This window comes from Saccostrea echinata, unplaced genomic scaffold (genome assembly GCF_033153115.1).
Source record: "Saccostrea echinata isolate AGI-Se365-2 ecotype Australia unplaced genomic scaffold, CSIRO_AGI_Sech_v1 ptg000020l, whole genome shotgun sequence".
NCBI lineage: Eukaryota > Metazoa > Mollusca > Bivalvia > Ostreida > Ostreidae > Saccostrea > Saccostrea echinata.
Window position 1 is genome coordinate 1,872,541 of NW_026889769.1, and position 20,473 is coordinate 1,893,013.

The window sequence follows — 20,473 nt, forward strand, 5'->3', positions numbered from 1 at the left end:
TCCTGAGGAACTCATTTTGATTTAGCAATCTGCAACAGCTGCAGGATGAAAGAAGTAATTTAAAATAAAATTGCAGACTTATATTTAATGGTTGATACTTTGCTTTTGTAATGTGAAAGAGTTATTTCCCTTCAATTGGATTTTGCCAGCATCTGTATGATGCGTTTAATATCATTGGGAACGCTTATTCTTTCATCTGCTGCCTGATTGAGTCACTAGTGTTTGTGATAGATTATTGATTTTAATTGTGCTTGTGTGCTTTCATGCAGAGCCATTTTGGAAGTAAACAAGTGGGAAAAACAACAAGATGCAGTATTGATTTTGGTGGAATTCTGGAGTTCTAGCTGTAATCTGTTGTCAAATTAAGTAAATTTTGAAGGAGGGGATTTTTAAAGTCTGTAAACTTCCTGAGGTTTGTCAATTTTGGTAAGTGTAAATGAGTCTTTAGACCTACTTATTTTAAAATAAAAAAGAAAAAAGTATCGATTGTTTCAGATGTGCTCTTTATAGTTGATATATGTATAATAAGTTCAATGAAAAGACAATAGTATCGGTATTCCGGTATATTGCGATTTGTTAACAAAGAATATCGTATTGTGATACGTTTTTTCAGTACAGATAAAATGCTTGGGCTTTAGATTTATTAAGTGAATTATGAAATTTAAGATGTACGTACGTCAGAAATGTTTTCAATCGTGCTAAACAGTACCAAACGGTAAAAGTTTCTGTTGTATAGTTGCATTTCGTTGCCAAACTGTAGTGAAATTAACTAGAACTTTTTTGTTACAACGTATTTATAAAAGTTTGATACACTCTGCTTATAAATGGAGGTTAATAAAATAAGAAAAGAGCATTTTAACTGTTATTAAAAATATTGCAATACATATCGCAATACAGTTCAAAATATCTCAAGATATCGCAGTACAAATTTCCCAACTGATACCCAGCCCTGAAACACAACTATTCTCTCTGACATACGGGAAATCATAATATATTTTACACTGTATGTCTATATATTTAGTTGTCTAATTTTTTATCAATATATTTAATAATTCTTTCAGTGTTTTCCCTAAGAACCGGATACTCTGGCCAAATTGACCACTTGAATTGATATAAATGCCGCTCAGAAATCAAAATTTAAAACATGACTGTTATAAGGTCCACGGAGATTTTATTCATAAACCTCAACCCCTAGCCAGTTAGAAACCCTTTACTTTGAAATAAAGTCAAAACACTGATCTTTCATTCACACATATCAATTTCTTAAAAGAATTGAGATGTCAATATAAAACTTATGTCAAAGGGATGAAAAGACTTATGTCATATTGTCATAGGTCAAAGATTCTATGGTAAAATTGAAAAAAAAAAAAAAAATGATATGAATTATTTTTTTTTTCTTTTAATAATTCATGATTATCATGCAAAATTCTTGCAGAAAGAAAAAAGTATATTTTTAGGGTTAAAAAAGACCACTACAAGACTGATTTTCAAAAGACAATATAGTATTGGTTCAGGTCTCGGTGATAAAATCAGAAAAAAAACATTTCAATTATTTTGCTGTTGGTCAAAGTTTTTTTGAAGCATATTTTAGGAATCAACAACTGATATCCTTGATCATAGGTCAAGCATTATGTCATAATTCAGTCAACTGCAGTATATTTGGCACAGATCGAATACAGTGTTGCAAGTTTCACACTTTTATTATTGAAATTAAGTTGATTTTCAAGGTTATAGCAAACAAGGTCATTCTGCTTAAATTTTTCTTTTCTTTTTTTAAATATACCATTTAGAAAGGTTTATGATTCTAGGGGTTTTCCTGAACCAAAACTGTAAGTTATTTTTAGTTGGCGGAAAATCAGTCTGGTAAAAGAAACTGTTACATGTAGAATGCATATCATCATCGCTAGCAAAGGGTGAGGATCCGCTCCTCTCCTCTTTTCAGAGGAGAGGAGCGGATCGTCACCCTTGGCTAGCGAAGATGAATGCATATATAGTTTAGCTTGAAATAAGACCTGGCAAGGGCATCAGCTAAAAGTATATTGATTTTGTCATGAAAAATCATAGGAGTCTATAATAACGTAAAATATGCAAATTCATGTTGATAGTTTTTATGATTAATTTATAATGTACTGTATACATAAAAGGAGTCCATTTTTATTGACAATTATGTGAAATTTATACATTGTTTTTTTATTTTTCTTTAAAATTGACAACAAAAAGATCAATTACAGTAAACAATACATTAAATGTCATTGTGGCATAATAAGCAGAGTGATAAAACAAAAAATCTGTTTTAATTTATACACCTTTAACCTCATTAGCATCATCAATATCAATTTCCTTATTAGGTAATGTGTTTGCCGCCATCTATTGGGAGACCTTGAGGGTGTTAGTTATTGCCTGTCCTGATGTTTATTGTGAACAATGTAACACATTAAGTTCATTGATCTAATTTCATTGTTGACACCACCAGAAGAGACAATCTTGGGTGGTTATTGATTTTAATTAATTGATACCTTTTCACAAAAGACAACAGATATTTCATAGCACTTTTGCTTAAATGAATACATGTACTTATACTATAAGCTAACTTAAGCAGTATAATGCTTAACAGATTAATATTGATGTCGTACACCTGAAGTAAGATGTATGTACATGAAAATTAGCTGGACATATAAAATATATTTGTAATATATATTTAATATTTATGTATCAACTGGGTATAAATTCCTTGTTCTCATATTATGAATTTCAAAGTAATTGTCCCCTGCTTTTACTTAAAGTGGGGGATATTAATTTGGGTCTGTCTGTCTCAGCCCGTCTGTCATTATGTCTATATGTGACACTCTCATTTCTGTGTGATATCTCAAAAAGCCTTTGAGCTTTAGCAAAGAAATTGTATATTACAACTTCCCATTGCCTAAAAAAGATCCCTATTTATTATGAGGTCAAAGTCAGAAATTTATACATTGTCTGTGAAGAACACTTTAATTTGTTTCCAGACAATATATTAAAATGCCTTTGAGCTCTTTCAAAGGAATTGTATATCATTACTTGTATTGTCTTAATTAAAGAAGATCCATTTTAATTGTTGAGGACAGAAGTCATGGGTCAGGGTCAAAAATTCATACATTTCTGTCTGTGTGGAACACTTTTGTTTCTGGAAGATTTTTTAAAAAGCCTCCCAGCTTTTTGTTTTTGCTGTGAAATTTTATATCACAACTTCCTGTGGTCTAAAGAAGACTCTTATTGATTCTGAGGTCAAAAGTCAATGTCAGAAATTCATACACAGGGATAGACATTAACTTTCAGATTCACTTGCTCTTCGGGCAAATGTGATCTCAAACTTTGACTTGTCTGAATGCAAAACTTGGTTGCCCAAAATTAGGATGGAATTTTTCTTTTTAGCTCACCTGAGCTGAAAGCGCAAGTGAGCTTTTCTGATCACCCGTTGTCCGTCATCCATCCGTCTGTCTGTCCGTCTGTAAACTTTTCACATTTTCAACTTCTTCTCAAGAACCACCAGGCCAATTTTAACCAAACTTAGTACAAAGCATCCTTGGGTAAAGGGGAGTTCAAATTGTAAAAATGAAGGGCCAAGCCCCCTTCCAAGGGGAGATAATCAAGAAAAGTCAAAAATAGGTTGGGGTCATTAAAAAATCTTCTACTGAAGAACCACTGGGCCAGAAAAGCTGAAACTTATGTGGAAGCATCCTGGGGTAGTGTAGATTCTAAATTGTTCAAATCATGACCCCTGGGGGTAGGGCGGGGCCACAATAGGGAATCCAAGTTTTACATTGAAATATGTAGAAAAACTCTTTAAAAATCTTCTTCTCAAGAACCACTGGGCTAGAAAAGCTGAAACTTATTTGGAAACATCCTGGGGTAGTGTAGATTCTAAATTGTTTAAATCATGACCCCCGGGTGTAGGATGGGGCAACAATAGGGAATCCAAGGTTTACATTGAAATATGTAGAAAAATTTTTAAAAATCTTCTTCTGAAGAGCCACTTGGCCAGAAAAGCTGAAACTTAAGTGGAAGCATCCTGGGGTAGTGTAGATTCTAAATTATTCAAATCGTGACCCCTGGGGGGTAGGGCGGGGCCACAATAGGGAATCAAGTTTTACATTGAAATATGTAGAAAAAATCTATAAAAAAATCTTCTTCTCAAGAACCACTGGGCCAGAAAAGCTGAAACTTATGTGAAAAGTTCCTGAGGTAGTATAGATTCTAAATTATTCAAATCATGACCCCTGGGGCTAGGGCGGGGCCACAAAAGGGAATCCAATTTTAACATTGAAATATGTAGGAAAACTCTTTAAAAATCTTCTTCTCAGGAACCATTGGGCCAGAAGAACTGAAACTTATATGAAAGCATCTTGAAGTAGTGTAGATTCTTAATTGTTCAAATCATAACCCCTGGGGGTAGGGCGGGGCCACAATATGGAATCCAAGTTTTACATTGAAATATGTAGAAAAAATCGTTAAAAATCTTCTCAAGAACCACTGGGCCAGAAAAGCTGAAACTTAAGTGGAAGCATCCTGGGGTAGCCTAAATTATTCATAAAATCATGACCCCTAGGAAAGGGCGGCGCCACAATAGGTATTACCAGGGGGAAATCGGGTGAAAAACAGCAATGCCAAAGTTACTCAGGTGAGCGTTGTGGCCCATGGGCCTCTTGTTTCCTTAAGCAGGGGACACAAATTCCCTGAATTAGCTTGTTAAATTATAATTATGGCTGTTCATTTTATCTAAAATAGAAAGTGTTTCATGTGCCTTATGCATTTTCATGATTTAGTGTCAAATGATTATGGCTTCAGTTACTATTTACATGTAATTGCCATCAAAATAAATCTGGCAGACCAGCTGGTAGATATTGCTCACAAATGAAAAAAAATGATGAAATTTAAAATTTCATTGTAACCTTAAGTATATAGAGAAAAATTCATAATACCTAGAGTATATAGAGGAAAAATATTTGATTGCAAACAAAATCATGCTCCAGCAAACAAATTTAGTAGGTTAACATTGATTTTCTGGCAGTGAACCTGATGAAATTGTAATAAAAGCAGCTGAAACGCAATGTACCCTTCCTGAGTTCAGCGCTGTGTATAATTCTGATTTAATAAGAGCTGCATAGAGGGGAAAAAAAGCTGGCAGCAAACAACATGAGAGAGAGAGTTTAATCTCTCATGTAATATCATCTCATTCTCAATTTCTATTGTGGTTTCATTGAACTGAGAGTGATTGAATGTTCATCTGAAACCATAATAGGATGGAGTAGGTGTAATTTCATTACTTGGAATCTCCCTTGCCAATCATTAACTTTTTTGTTATAATTTTTTTTGAGAGAGACCTGACTATTTTCATATTAATTCTCTTGTTTTATTTTTTGTAGATTATCATTGAATCAAGGACAGATGCACTGAATGATGTCCTAATGAAAGTGAATGGGTAAATTTATATGATTAGTTTCTTATATAATTAATGGAATATTTTATAAGATGTTTAATTCATTATATTTATTTAGAATTACTGAATAACAGTCAAAACTGCCATAGCGACCCACTGTATTAAGCCACTCACTCTCATATGTGACCGTAAAAATCCCTCCCTAGGTGTTTTCCTATATATTATACCTGTATTAAATGACCACCTGTCTGACGCGACCAGCGTCCGTGATTTTTGCGACTATTTTTAGTGATTTCAGGCAATTTTACCTTTGATTAAACGACTTTATAATTTCCGATCCTACTTTCGATTTCGGTCGTGCATGCTACGTTTTTTTGTTCCAACATCTACATTCACATGTTTATATCATTTAATAATTATATATAGCGAGTTTTACAAGTAAAACAATTCAAAATAAACACTTTTACTTATGATTTGATATTTATTGAATAAACGTTACAATTAAATTTGTATTTATATTTGTATTTAAACATATTTTATTGAAACATAATCAATGGGATTGGACACAAGTTTAACCAACTTAGAATTGTCCTCTCCAACACAAACAAAATTACATATACATATATATGTGATGTACAACAAACAAATGTACAATACAAAAAAGTGCAGGGAAATAAGAAAAGGGTGGGGGGTGCAAAGAAAGAAAGGAAAGGGGTTGTAATAGATACAGAATGGTTACGCTGGTTATTCATAAAAATCTGTTTGATTTTCTAGCTCACCTCGGTGTTGGCATTGGCGTCCCAGGTTAAGGTTTTTTGGAGCAGTTTTCTTTTCAAGTACTTCTATGGCCTATATTAGTCAGAGATGCATGGAGGATGCTTCTAGTGTGTTTCATTGTACCAGTCAAGGTTTCAGATGCTGCAATTTCAGCTAAAGAATGATCAGGTTAATGTTTTTGGAGCAGGTTAAAGTTTTTGGAGCAGGTCTCATTTCCAAGTAACTAAAAGCCCTATATTGACCAAACTTGCATGGATGATACATCTAAGGATGCACACTACTGGACTTGCTTCTGATGCTGGATCTGACCTATATTTTCTGGATGAGTGACCTGGTTAAAGGTTTTGGAGCAGATGTCATTTCCAAGTAACTATAAGCCCTATATTGACCAAACTTGCATGGATCATACATCTAAGGATTCACACTACTGGACTTGCTTTGGATGCTGGATCTGACCTATATTTTCTGGATGAGTGACCTGGTTAAAGGTTTTGGAGCAGATGTCATTTTCAAGTAACTATAAGCCCTATATTGACCAAACTTGCATGGATGATACATCTAAGGATGCACACTACTGGACTTGCTTTGGATGCTGAATCTGACCTATATTTTTGCTGGATGAGTGACCAGGTTAAAGTTTTTGGAGCAGATGTCTTTTCCAAGTATCTATAAACCCTATATTGACCAAACTTGAATGGATAATACATCTAAGGATGCACACTACTGAACTTGCTTTGGATGCTGGATCTGACCTACATTTTCCGGATGAGTGACTAGGTTAAAGTTTTTGGAGCAGATGTCATTTCCAAGTAACTATAAACCCTATATTGACCAAACTTGCATTGATGATACTTCTAAGGATTCACACTACTGGACTTGCTTCAGGTGCTGGATCTGACGACCTACATTTTCCAGATGAGTAACCAGATTAAAGTTTTTTGAGCAGATCTCATTTCCAAGTAACTATAAGGCCTATCTGAACCAAACTGGGTACAGTCCACTAATTGTTTTCCCATTGGCGGCAGTGTTAACGTTTCTTCACATAGCAATGTCCCTAATTTTCGTTCAGCAGTGAGTGACCCCTCAAATCAAAGCACATCAAGTTGTCTTTCCTTGGTTAAAATCTCGAGGTTGCATGTCAGATTCGTTTTCTGGCAAAATGCGTCTGTCTGCGTTAACCTCTGAAAATGAAAGTGAAAGTAGGGGAATTCCAGACTTCTCACTGGTGTTATAATACATAAAATAATTCTGCTGATCTTATTGATAAATTACATCTGCCAAGCTTTTTTGCAAGGGAACATACTCCTTATCAACATTTATGAGGCTCAGTTTACTACATTATCACAGTTTTTTTTATTCAGGTCTGCAAATTAAGGAACTTGTAATTTTTTCTGCACTACTTTCTTCCCCTACCAATTCTAAAAATAATTAGAGGTATGTACCCAACTTGCATGGATGATGCATCAAAGGATGAAAAATCTCAAACTTGCTTCGGATGCTGGATTTGACTTACATTTTCTGGATGAGTGACTAGTTTTAAGTTTTCAGAAAACTATTCTCAAGTAACTGCAAGCCCTATCAGACCAAAATTGCATAAATTTTGCATATAGGGATGCACACTCCAAGATTATTAGTTTAGTGTGGGACTTTGTCTTACTTAAAGACAATATTTGTTGAGGTGAGCTCTGTAATCTCTGATTACCTATGTTTACTATATTTGTGTCCGGCTTTAACAATGTTCATATTATTTGTTTTACCAAGTTTGCATCCCCAGATAGAATTGTGTCAAGGTCTATATTGTTCCCTTGTTATTTCTTATAGACAGTGTGAAATAATTCTGCTCTTCTTTGAGCATAATTTTTACAATACAAAAAAAAGTGTTCAGTGTTTTCATTGGTATATCCACAAGAACACTGAATGTTATCTGAAAGCCGGACATGGAAATTTCCCAGTTTTCAAAGATTTATTGAACAGAATTTTTTGAGGGATTGCAATTTCATTACTTATTTCTTTTATTAAAATATGACTAAAATTGAATGCATAAACATTCACATTTTTTTCTCTCCAAAGTTTGAGCGCCATTTTGAGAGTAGACGTTCGAGGTTGATCCCGATGAGTATCATATTTCGTACTTTAAGGGCCTAATGGACTATAAAACTATAAAACTTCCAATTTTTCTGTTTAACTTTTTATTTACAAGTAACTAAATCCTAGATGTTTATTCAAGTGGATTGTGTCACTGTCGGTTTATATAAACATGCGCTAGCTAGCACCCATACCAGGTGTTGAATTAAGGTGACTGATGACCAACAGGCAATTAGAGTAATAGTTAGCAATGAAAAAATTAATTAGGATAAATAAATTTTTGGTCATTATTATAATTTTATTTGATGACAAATTCATAACGAAAATGATGATACAGTTTCAATTCTTAGTAAAGTGTAGAACATATAACGTTATATACTAGGCTATCATGTAAAATAAGTTATTAAAAAAAATTCTACAGTTTTTTTTTTCATTTTGTGCACAGAAATATTTTCAGATGTTCAAAATTTTCCAATTTTCAAAATGACTCAGGTTGGATCAATCACAAATTTTATTACCGAACATTACGACTGTACCCAATAATATACCCCATAATATGCAAGCATTTACAGTTGAGCAAAACTTATTGAAAATCAAAAATATACAATACATGATACAAGCTAAAATAAACAATACATGATAAAAATATAAATTCCACATACTTTGTATTTGTACACTTGATCACTGCGGAAGCAACCTGTAGTAAGAGACCACCTGTCATATGTGACCTTTTTTTCCTTTCTCCGTTGGAAGGTCTCTTAATACAGGTTTGACTGTACATTGAAAAAAATGTAACAACTCTCTCCTAATGTGTGCAAACATGAAATCTAATCTCTCTCTCTCTCTCTCTCTCTAGCTCTCTCATATACTACCGGTAGTTGATATGTATACATGTATTACAAGAAGCTTGAATTTTTCTGAGTGTTAGATACATTTAATGTTTCTTTGTTGCTTATATTCTATTCATTTTCAAACACCTCATCTCTTCCCTACAAAAATTGCCAAACACTTTGCAGCTGTAATCATTTGGGTAGGAATTTGTTTTTGCTTTGTAATTAACATCAGGAGAGTAATTCAGCTCCAGTAATATTTTGACAAGTTGACTGTGAAATGAAGTCGAAGGAATGCTACAGGCTCTCACCCCATATGCTGAAGAGATCCACAACAAATTGATTGTCTTTGACTTGTGTTTTAGGAGTTCTGAATTTTAATTTCAAAGAGACAGTTGGAAAGAACACTCAAGAGAGGAATTTTCTCACTTGTTATTAGAACTTTGTGCGTGGGCTTGTATTGTTTACTCTCTGGTTTTCATAAGTCCTTTTCTATGTGTTTTTCAGACATGATGAAGTGACAGGTCAAAATGAGTGGGAGCAGTAGATGACTTCATTAAGTGCAGGTACGGATTTAAAGAGAATCTATCTGATAAGCTAGGAAAAGGAAGGGTAACGTCTTTCACAGCATTCAGGATGCAAACATGCAATTCATGAATGTTTAGGGACAAAAAGTATCAGAATCAAAGCAAAGAATTAAAAAAAAACGTCAAACAAACAAAACCATTATCAAAAACTAAAATAATTAATCAAAAAAGTTTCATTTCAGGTAGAATGATTTTAATTGTTGATAAGATTTATTAGTTACCATCCAATATTATCTTTATATGAATTTTTACTTTTGTATAAAATAATTGAACATTTCTTGATGAAGAATTTTTAAAAATAAAATCGATAATCGATGCAGTTTCCTGTTTTGGCAGATTTTAAAGGGGGGGGGGGGGGTAGGTGGGTCATTGGTTTAGTGGCATCTAGAAAGTTAATATTGTCAAAAAAAAAACCGATTACCACATAATAATTTGAAAAAAAAAAATTGCATTCTTAACTTCCCATAGGCTCATCCCTAATTGGAAATCCTGAATGCAATTATTAAGCTTCATCAAGCTCTTATTGATGAATGTGTATTAGTTAAGTTACTTTGTAAATTGAAGACCTATACCCATCAAAACATTTATCTGTGAACACAAAGCTATGCATTTTAGTTATAATGACTTTGAATTCAGCCTATAGATCTTCAGTGAATAAAACAGGGCAGCGAATACGTTAACTGCATCACTGATAAATATTCTGGATGAGTCGAGATCAATTTGAATTTGTAATCCTGGGAATATAGGAATTGTCATTAGTTCTACCACAGTAATTGTTGTGGAGTCTGAGTGTTTATCAACTGTATTGTGAAGCCTGGTCCTCATCAATTTACGCGGTTTTATATATATATATATTATCATGATTCTGGATTCCATTTGTGAAATATTACATTCCCTTGGTATATTACAGAAGAGATAGACTGTTATATCAAGAAATCCTTTTCTTTTTAAGAAAATTGATAAAATGAATATTTGTGCCATGTATAATCTAAATGTGTATTATGCATGTCAGACACTTAAGTTTAGAATGATTTCATGTGGGAGGGAGGGAGGAATTAAATGACATGAATCAACTGTTATCAATTGAATATCAAGAAAGTATATAAATTTTCAGTAATTTATAATCAGAACTAAAAATATTGTTTGTACCTTTATAAGTACATACATGTACTACAATGAAAGTTAAATTTAATGAAAAATTAACTGTACTGTCTTAATTATAATAATGAATGTGTTTTCTTTGTCTGGCATTCAGAATTTCTCATCAGCTGGTAGGTTGGATCCTATAATTGAGACTTTTGAACAGCTGTTACTTATACATTATAATGTCTGATGAAAGGAGACATGTTTTAATGATATTTTGTGTGAATTTGATCAACTTTATGAATTATTCAAAGAATAAAAGCTAGCTTTTAGAATTTGACTTGTGACCAAGTGAGTGATGTTTGAAGAATGGCAGCCACTTATTCACTGACTTCAAATTTCTGCAACATTTTGATGTTCAAGCCCTTTTTAGGATGGATCAAATCATAGACTTTCTGTTCTATATACATATACTCTTGTCCTCCCAAAAATAGTCAATTGTCATGGGTTTAAGAATCTTCTTTTGATGTAGAGCAGATATGAACTTATTCCTTAGTAAAATTAACAAATATTGATTCTGAATTATTTTCTGTGATAAGGAAAAAGAAAGAAGTTTTCATTATTGGCATGACAACTTGCAGAAGGAAAAAAATACCACATTTATTCTTAAAAGGAAATCAGACTTGTGAAAAAAAACCATTTAAAAGGATAGATGATCATGTACCCCTGGGCTACCCTGATGTTCAGAATATAAGTAGGATCTACCCCACATTGAAGTAGGCATGACTGATCACAGTTTGTTCCCATAAGTGTTGACCAGTCCATTAATCATATAAATTTTTTAACAGATACATAAATTTACCATCATTTTTTTTTAAAAGTTATACCGTATATAAAATATGCCCACATTTTAGAGTAAAAATTTTGAATGAAATTGGAAAGGGAATTTTTTTCCCACGAGACAGCTATTGAATCACCAGTTAAATGTAAGTATGTATATCTGTAAATTGAATGAATTACATAGGAGGAGAATTTTCTGGCCAGAAAATAGGTACTTAGGAAAGCTTTTATGATGACAAAATGTATTATAATAACAGACTTCCAAAGGTCATTCAGAATTCACTACACATCTAAAATGTATACAATGATGTGAATTTTATGCCAAATTGATCATGTTGACAGAGTGTAATGATAAATCTTTATATGTTAGCAGTTAAGGAAGCCATTGTTTCTGTATCAGGTTTGTTAAAATTCTTTAAATTGCCGTGGAGCCAAATGACTGATAAGCCATGTCTCTTTAATTCCAATTAATAGCTTTAATCTTGTAGTCTATACCTACAATACATGAATAACCATGCATCCAAAATGATATGATATTACATTACAATGAGCTTCTTAGACTAGTATTCTCCAATGTTAGACTCTGCAGGCTTTTAATAGTCATATTTGACAGACCAGAGGGTCAGCGGTATCCAGTAGTTAATGTGCACAGACTGCTGCTGGAAGGACCAATAAGAAAGTGAAGTCAATAGAAATGATTACAGCACACAATGTGTCCAGCCTGTCATCTAATCCTATTGTTATAGCAGGGCCATTGTACTCTTATTCACCTCTTTTGTGGTCAGCTATTGGTGACTTTCTCCTCAAATGTGACGATATTATTCCTGATGATTTAACATGGAAAATACCACCATTGTTCCTAAAGATATAAGATTTTGTAAGTGATTTTCTGACCGATGCATGGATCAGTAGCCCAACAGATCAAAGGACATTGACAGACCTGTAAACCTGTTACTGGGTACCCCCAGGTAGCCTGGTCCACATGGTGGACGATGGTCAGTCACGGCCAGAGGTCATTTATTACTTGTTCTTTCAGTGATGTTTTTTTTTTTATTGTTTTTAAACTAATCTATTTACACGAGGGCACCAATGAAATAAGGAAGAAGAAATGAACCTTGTGCATAATTGATATTGGGACTACATTACAGCATATGGACTATATACATGTAAATGATTAGGACATTTTTGTGATTTGGCGTAGATTGTGTGAGTGACTAATAGGAAAGGAAAAAAAAGGAAAATATATTACTTCAGTCAGGTGTGAGGAGAATTAGTTTTATTTTTACCCTGGTGGATTACGACTCTATATGATCATTGACTATCGCATGTTGTGTGTCCTATAAGATTGACAGGAAACAGTTGAAGCGAGGTTTTTATATAGATCTTGTTACAGCTGTATGTACCCTAGCTGACTCCTCATAATCTATCTGCCATATTATGTACACTTTTCTCAACCCTAATTAGTAGTCAGAACATGGACCAGTGACAGGAATTTGACAGGAATTGTGCTGTTGGAAATCTGTTTTAAAGATAATCCGTGTATCAAAAGTGCTTGATGAGGATATTTCATTTCAGAGGTTACCTACTGATATATAAAATTGAAGTGAGAACACATTTTCCCAAAGGATTTAAATTTGGACACTTTTTTAATGTAAGTTCTAATTGATATTTGAGTGCACCATATATATAGGATTGCTTAATATGGATGATTTCAAATTGAAGAAGTTCAAGGGTAGACTTGAACTTAGTTTACGATAACTTTGTATCGATTATAAGGATTCTCTGCAATGCACTTTAATATTTAATGCTAGTCTAATTGTGATGGAATATTAAAGATTTATGGTGCATTCATAAATGTATATATACACCATGTGTGATTATTTAGGTTATTTTTTGAATGAATTGCCTTTATATTTGAAGGGCTGCAAATTATAAAGTACCCCACTTTATTTCAATCATTCAAAACAGTAGCATTATAATGATAGAGTCTTTCTGTCATGGAAATTTCATGAAAGCTGAGATTCATGTTCACCGGAAATAATGACGATGTGTTGATCATTATATTGGACCTTAGGTAGCTGGTGATTGATAGCTGCACCCTACAATGTCTCGTCATTGATTGTGTATAGATTATGGTATGTCAGGGAGTCAACTATAATATTACATGGAGAATTCATCATAGATCACCAGGTGTGATGGCCACAGTCGCTGTTTAATTACAAGCTAATATGAATATGTGCCAGATATGTAATTCCATCAGACTAGCTCCCAAAAGTAAAATTTTCATCTTTCAGTTGTAAAAAAAATTAATTTTAGATGGCCAAAGATTTTAAAGGGGGGGGGGGTCCAAAATAAATCATAAAAAAAACTATAAACCACTGTTTTATGTAATACTCTACATCAAGAAAACATAAATGTTTAATGTGCTACTAAAGAGCATCAATATCGATCCTACAATGTGACTAAAGGTCACAATGCAGGGGTCATCTGAACTAGAAATATGCAGAAAAGACTTCTTTTTTTTGCATTGAGAGTGCAATTTTCCCTTTCCTCTTTCCATTTTTGAGTTTTCTCTTTCTTATGTGGCCTAGATTGTGTTGAACATTGACCAAAGATTTTAAAGAATATTCATCTGAAGTGGGGGTGGTCCAAAAAAAAGTTCATGAAAAAAATCCATATGTCTGTCTGTAGGACAAAAAATTAGGCGGAATAAAGGCAGAGTTTGTAATTTTAAGAACTGATAGAATACAACTTTCTCTTACAATCCATACTTCAATATTTTATGATATCCTTCCCCTGGGCCCAACATAGGGTTCAGAATCTCTGTGTTTGGCCATTACGTGTTTTTATGCATTGAGGCTGTGGAAAGTATATAGCAAAGAGTAGATATATAATCATTTTGAAAAAAATATCTGCTTAAGTTTTATGTTATGAAGTTACCAGTTCATAATTTTTGCTCAAGATAAACTTATTTTGTCTTTTCATGTGTGAAGTTACCAGTTCATAATTTTTGCTCAAGATAAACTTTAATTTTGTCTTTTCATGTGTGGAAAATATGTGGTGTTAAAATGTGATCAATTTCTTTAATATATGCCTTATATTATACATTGTAAGTCTTATATAGTTGTAGTATAATATAATTGTAGTATATATATATATATATATATATATATATATATATATATATATATATATATATATATATATATATATATATATATATATATATATATATATATATATATCCAAAATTGAAATAAAGTCTCAGTAATCGGATTACAATATTAAACAAATATAAAAAGAAAACACAAGAATCCTCCGTAAAGCTTTAGCGCTTTCATTAAAAATCTTCAGAAGCTTTACATTACAAAAATATATACAAAAAAATACATTTTTGTATACAAAAAAATACATTTTTGTAATGTAAAGCTTCTGAAGATTTTTAATGAAAGCGCTAAAGCTTTACGGAGGATTCTTGTGTTTTCTTTTTATATTTAATATATATATATATATATGTATTATATACTTCTGCTGCAGGATGAATTTCTTCTGTCCCTCTTGCTGTGTTCTTTCTAGGCTTTGCCATGCAGTGATCCTGAACTCACTCATTTACAATACAAAATGCATTCTCTAAATCAATATCTAGAAAGCAAGATACATATTTACCCCTAGAGGCAGATCTGGAGAGAATCCCGGGGACAAACAAGTTGTTTGTATAGTAATCTGATGCAGTCAATTTTTATGTGTGTTGATCTTTGACATTATATAGCTATATTTTAAACTTCTCCAACAAATTTAGTGAGCTGATATCCTGCTAAGTCTATTTTACAAGGAATTCATGTGCCTCTGAATGGTCATTAAAATACATCAGCTGTTGACAAAGACATATGTTGGTATCACGGATGAGTAGACATTCTCTGTAACCATACATTGATTTTCTGACATCTGTGAATGAACATGGCAAAGTGCATCTATTTTACACCATATAGGTCCTAGACTTCTTGTGCCACACACAAGTACAGTGTATTTGATTTAATCTGAATTTAATATGAATTGAAGGGAACATAATTTAAAATTTGACTTAATTTGGAAATAAATTTGATAGTGGGTAAAGGTAAGAATTATTATAGTTTGCAGAGTTGCATGTAGTAGTAGATGGAGTAGAAAGTTTTACATGTAACAAGTGACTGCATGGAAACCCTCTTATATGTATGTATGTGTAGCTCTGAAGGTGTATTTGACAGAATGACAATAATGTACTACATAATAAGTTTAGCCCTTAATTGTCATGATTATTTGGTTACAGGACTGTGATGTTAAAAATGAGTCTAATAAGCATTTTCATTCACTTATTATGCTTGATATTACTATGAAGGATTATAAAGTATATTTCACCTCTGTTTCAGAGGTGTGCATATGCTGTGACCCAAAAAAGCCAACATTTTGCACTGTAGAGGATGGCATCCCAGTGGCTTCAGATCACATTTATAGCTTTTTCAATATGCCTAATTTCTTGCCAAGGTGAGTTCAAATAAAATATCTAATAAATTAACAGTTACAAATAAAACCAAGAATAGGTTGAGTCAAGACCATGATTGTTCTGACTGATGACTTCATAGTTGTCTAGTTTTTAGCTCACCTCAACGAAGTGGGGGGGGGGCTTATGTAATAGTCCTCAGCTTTGGCGTCCCAGGTGAAAGTTTTTGAACAGATTTCATTTCAAGTATTTTATGCCCTAGAATAATCAGAGATGCATGGATGATGCTTCTAGTATGTTTCAATGTACCAGTCAAGGTTCAGTTGTTGCAATTTCAGCTAAGGATCGAATGTCTAGGTTAAAGTTTTTGGAGCAGGTTAAAGTTTTTAGAGCAAGTCTCATTTCCAAGTAACTGTAAGTCTTGTATTGACCGAACTAGCATGGATGATACATTTAAGGATGCACACTACTTGACCGGATGCTGGATCTGACCTACATTTTCCAGATGAGTGACCAGATTAAAGTTTTTGGAGCAGGTCCATTACCAAGAAACTATAAGGGCTATCTGAACCAAACTTGCATGGATGATGCATCACAGGATGAACACTTGCAAGTTTGCTTCAGATGCTGGATTTGACTTACATTTTCTGGATGAGTGACTTGTTTTAAATTTTTAGGTAAGTCCATTCCCAAGTAACTGCAATCCATATCAGACCAAAATTGCATAAATGTTACATCTAGGCACACTCCAAGATTATTAGTTTAGTGTGGGACTTTGCCTTACTTAAAGTCAACATTCGTTGAGGTGAGCTCTGTAATCTCTGATTACCTATGTTTTTGTGTTGTGATATGATCAGACAGTTTGCTCACATGATAATTTGCATAAATGCCATGAGCAAACTGTTTGATCATCATCATAAAACAAAAAAATCAGACAGTTATTCCTTTTATTTACATTTTTACCTAATCCTTGATTCCAATTGTATCTTCTTGGGCCTTTCCGGCAAGTTCGGAAAAACACTTCAAATATACTTAAATCAACCGATGGTAAAATTTTATACAAAATGGAGGCACTTTGTATACATTAAAGTATTTGATAGACAGTGTTTGTTGTCTCTTCTGTAGTATATTTTAGGTAAAATCTTTACATTTAATGAAGTTAAGCTCCAGTCTCTTTAGATAAAAAGTCTCCCTACATTAATTTCAATGTTTTTGAAAAGGGGGGGGGGGGGGGAGCGTGGCATGGACGCATAAGTAACACTTTTGAGGTTATTTGCTTGCTGGAAAGGTCTGAGAAGTTGTGATTGCCTTGATTCAATAAAAAATAAGGTATTTATGTTATTTCATTCGAAGTCTTCAAGCCATACCCATTGTATTACTAAGCCACATGTTCTGTCATGATGAGCAAATGGCTTTATGAAGACATAAAGCTATTTCCTTGTTTGTAGTTTTATCTCAGACAAACATTTGAAAATATAAATATATATTAACAAAGTGCATATTCCACACTCTAAACAAAAAAGTTATTTGAAATAGATGATAATCATCACTCGTATACCTAATTGTTATGTAACAAGATAGAATTTTTCTTTTTTGGCAGTAATTAATCGTCCTCCATCAATAACATCTGTATTTGAGCCAGCATACTACATTCAATTTTCTCACCCAACTTCAGTAACGATACGGTGTGTGGCCGTTAATGGGAACATAACGTAAGTATCACTCAAAAGTAAAGAAACTGTGGATAAGGAAACAAGATAATATGGTGTCAGAGGTGAGTGTGGATAGGATAATGAAAAATTTTTTTTTGAGAAGATTTTAAATAGGACATGAGATACGTTTTCTGAGATTTTGGATATGGTATTGAGAGGAGATATTGAATAGAAAATGACATTTATTACATTTTCAACAGTGAAATACCATTATTTATTACATTTTCAACAGTGAAATACTGTAATTTATTTACTGAATAAAAGTGATATTCTGACACAGTGTGAAAGGATATCAAAATGGTATTCTCACAGTGTGAGAATATCAGAAGACTGTGCCACAAAACTTATGATTTTCCTTCACTCCATGAAGAGTGTTTTTAAAAAAAAATACCCGGCTTGTTATAAGATAGAGTTAATGAGCCATCCTGACAGAAACTACTAGTTATATTGCCAAAGTTTTTTTCCAAGTATATCGTTAAAAATCCATGTTTACAACATTTTTTCAATCTCACAATCACTTAGCTATGACGTCTCAACTATGGCGTCATAGCCTATGACACTGTGTTACGAAAAGACATAGGCAAAGGGAAAAATCTAAGAAAATGTAATAAACAGAAAATTCAATGTTTCGTAGATGAATATGGAACTTATTTCACTTGTGAGACAGGATTTTTTTTATATTTTCACTCGTGCTTTGCACTCTTGAAAATATCAAAAAATCCTGTCCCGCTCGTGAAATAAATTCCATATTCATATACAAAGCATTGAATATCCTCTATTTATTTACTGAATAAAAGTGATATTCTGACGCAGTGTGAAAGGATATCAAAATGGTATTTTCACAGTGTGAGAATTTCAGAAGTGCTGCAAGACTTACGATTTTCCTTCACTTCACAAAGAGTGTTTTTTAAAAAATCCCTGGACTGTTATAAGATAGAGTTAATGAACCATCCTTACAGAAACTAATAGTTATACTGCCAAAGATTTTCTTAATATGTCATTAAAAATCCATGTTTACATAGTTTTTCAATCTCGCAATCACTTAGCTATGACTTCTCAACCGCTCAGCTATGACATCACAGCCTATGACACTGTGTTACAAAAAGACAGAGACAAAGGGAAAATCAATGAAAATGTAATAAAAAGAAAATTCAATGTTTTGTAGATGAATATGGAATTTATTTTTCACTCGTGAGACAGGATTTTTTTTATATTTGCACTCGTGTAAATATCAAAAAATCCTGTCCCACTCGTGAAATAAATTCCATATTCATCTACAAAACATTGAATATCCTCTAAATGTTTTCTGAGAAGATATTGGATAGGATAATTAGATATATTTTCTGAGGAGATAGTGGATAGGATAATGAGATATGTTTTCTGAGGAGATCGATGTTTTCTATATATATTATTATAACAGTAACTTGATCCAAAGAGTCCTATCACGTCTCGTTGACAGGCGCGGATTATCAGATCAAATGAGACGCGAAGCGTCGAGTTTGATCTGATGATCCGCGCCTGTCAACGAGACGTGATATGGCTCTTCGGATCAAGTTACTGTTATAATGATAAATATATTATATACCCCCTTACAACTAGCAAGATATAGTTTTAAAAAACTTCTGAGATCAATTATTTAATAATTTTCCATTAAACAAAGCATTGTGTCAAGGGACTTTTTGATGCCCAAGAAAAATAACTTCATGTTTCTGTGTACTACGTCATCAATTTCAGAGAGGGGTGATATGGATTCAGAAGTGATCTGGAAAGTCGGATCACACCGTCACGTGACTGTACAAAATCTACAGTAAAATTGAGTGATACACCGTTGGGTATATAATAAAATAAGATATTGAATAGGGTGAAGTGATATGTATGTTTTCTAAGGAGATAGAGTAATGATATATGGAGTCTGAGTAATCAGTGGAAGGGTACCTTAACATGGGTGTCTGAGGAAAAAGTGGAATATAGGGTATTGAGAAGGAGTTAAGAGACAGTAGACAGGGGTAATCATATTGCTGTTGACCTCAAGTTAACTAAAACTAGGTTTGGAAATAATTTAGTAAAAAGTAAACTATTGAAATTTCATATTTCAGTATAAAAGTTAAATTTTTCCAAGATATGTGTGAAATTTTGTTAAATTTTGTGAAATTAAAAGATATCATAAACATGGGCCTTTCAAAACAGAGCAACCCCTTGCAATATAATATAATTCAAAGTTTTCTTGCAGAATGAATTAGATGCTCTTCACAACATTACCCATACCTATTACTGTTTAGTGCCAGTTGCCACATTTCCTAATAAAAATGGAATTTAGATAATACATGTATATGTATCATGAAGTAATCATGGGGTTCAGTGTTCGAATTTGAACTAATACATTGTACAATGTATTGCAAAACTGTCCAGATTCTCCTATTGTCGATTTTACATATTGTCGGGAGTGGGGGGGGGGGGGGGGGTGATTTGCATTTGTGCTGCAATTAAGATTTAAGGTATCCGACCCATAATAGCCTCAGATTCAATGAATCTGAATGCAAAGAAGATCTATATTGGCAGAATTCTCAGTATATTTAGATATGATCTTTCTGTTTTAGTATCAGTATGTAAAGGCAAAATGTGTCCTTAATTTTTACCTTGTCCTGTACTTGAAGGTTATCCCCCTTTGC

General features: G+C 33.1%; 1 protein-coding gene across 5 annotated transcripts in view; it reads left to right on the plus strand.

Moving 5' to 3' along the window:
• Positions 1-411: 411 nt before the first annotated feature.
• LOC133189905 (neuroglian-like) overlaps positions 412-20,473 on the plus strand; it is a 37,983-nt gene continuing 17,921 nt past the window's right edge. For 3 of the 5 annotated variants that reach the window (XM_061325318.1, XM_061325321.1, XM_061325322.1), the window contains exons 1-4: positions 5,400-5,455; positions 9,613-9,671; positions 16,022-16,136; positions 17,693-17,804. In XM_061325318.1, coding sequence (XP_061181302.1) covers positions 16,073-16,136; positions 17,693-17,804 — 176 coding nt within the window. In that variant the 5' untranslated portion in view covers positions 5,400-5,455; positions 9,613-9,671; positions 16,022-16,072. Of the gene's footprint in view, positions 427-5,399; positions 5,456-9,594; positions 9,672-16,021; positions 16,137-17,692; positions 17,805-20,473 lie in introns of those variants that run through there. The other 2 variants (XM_061325320.1, XM_061325319.1) reach the window with 2 other exon arrangements.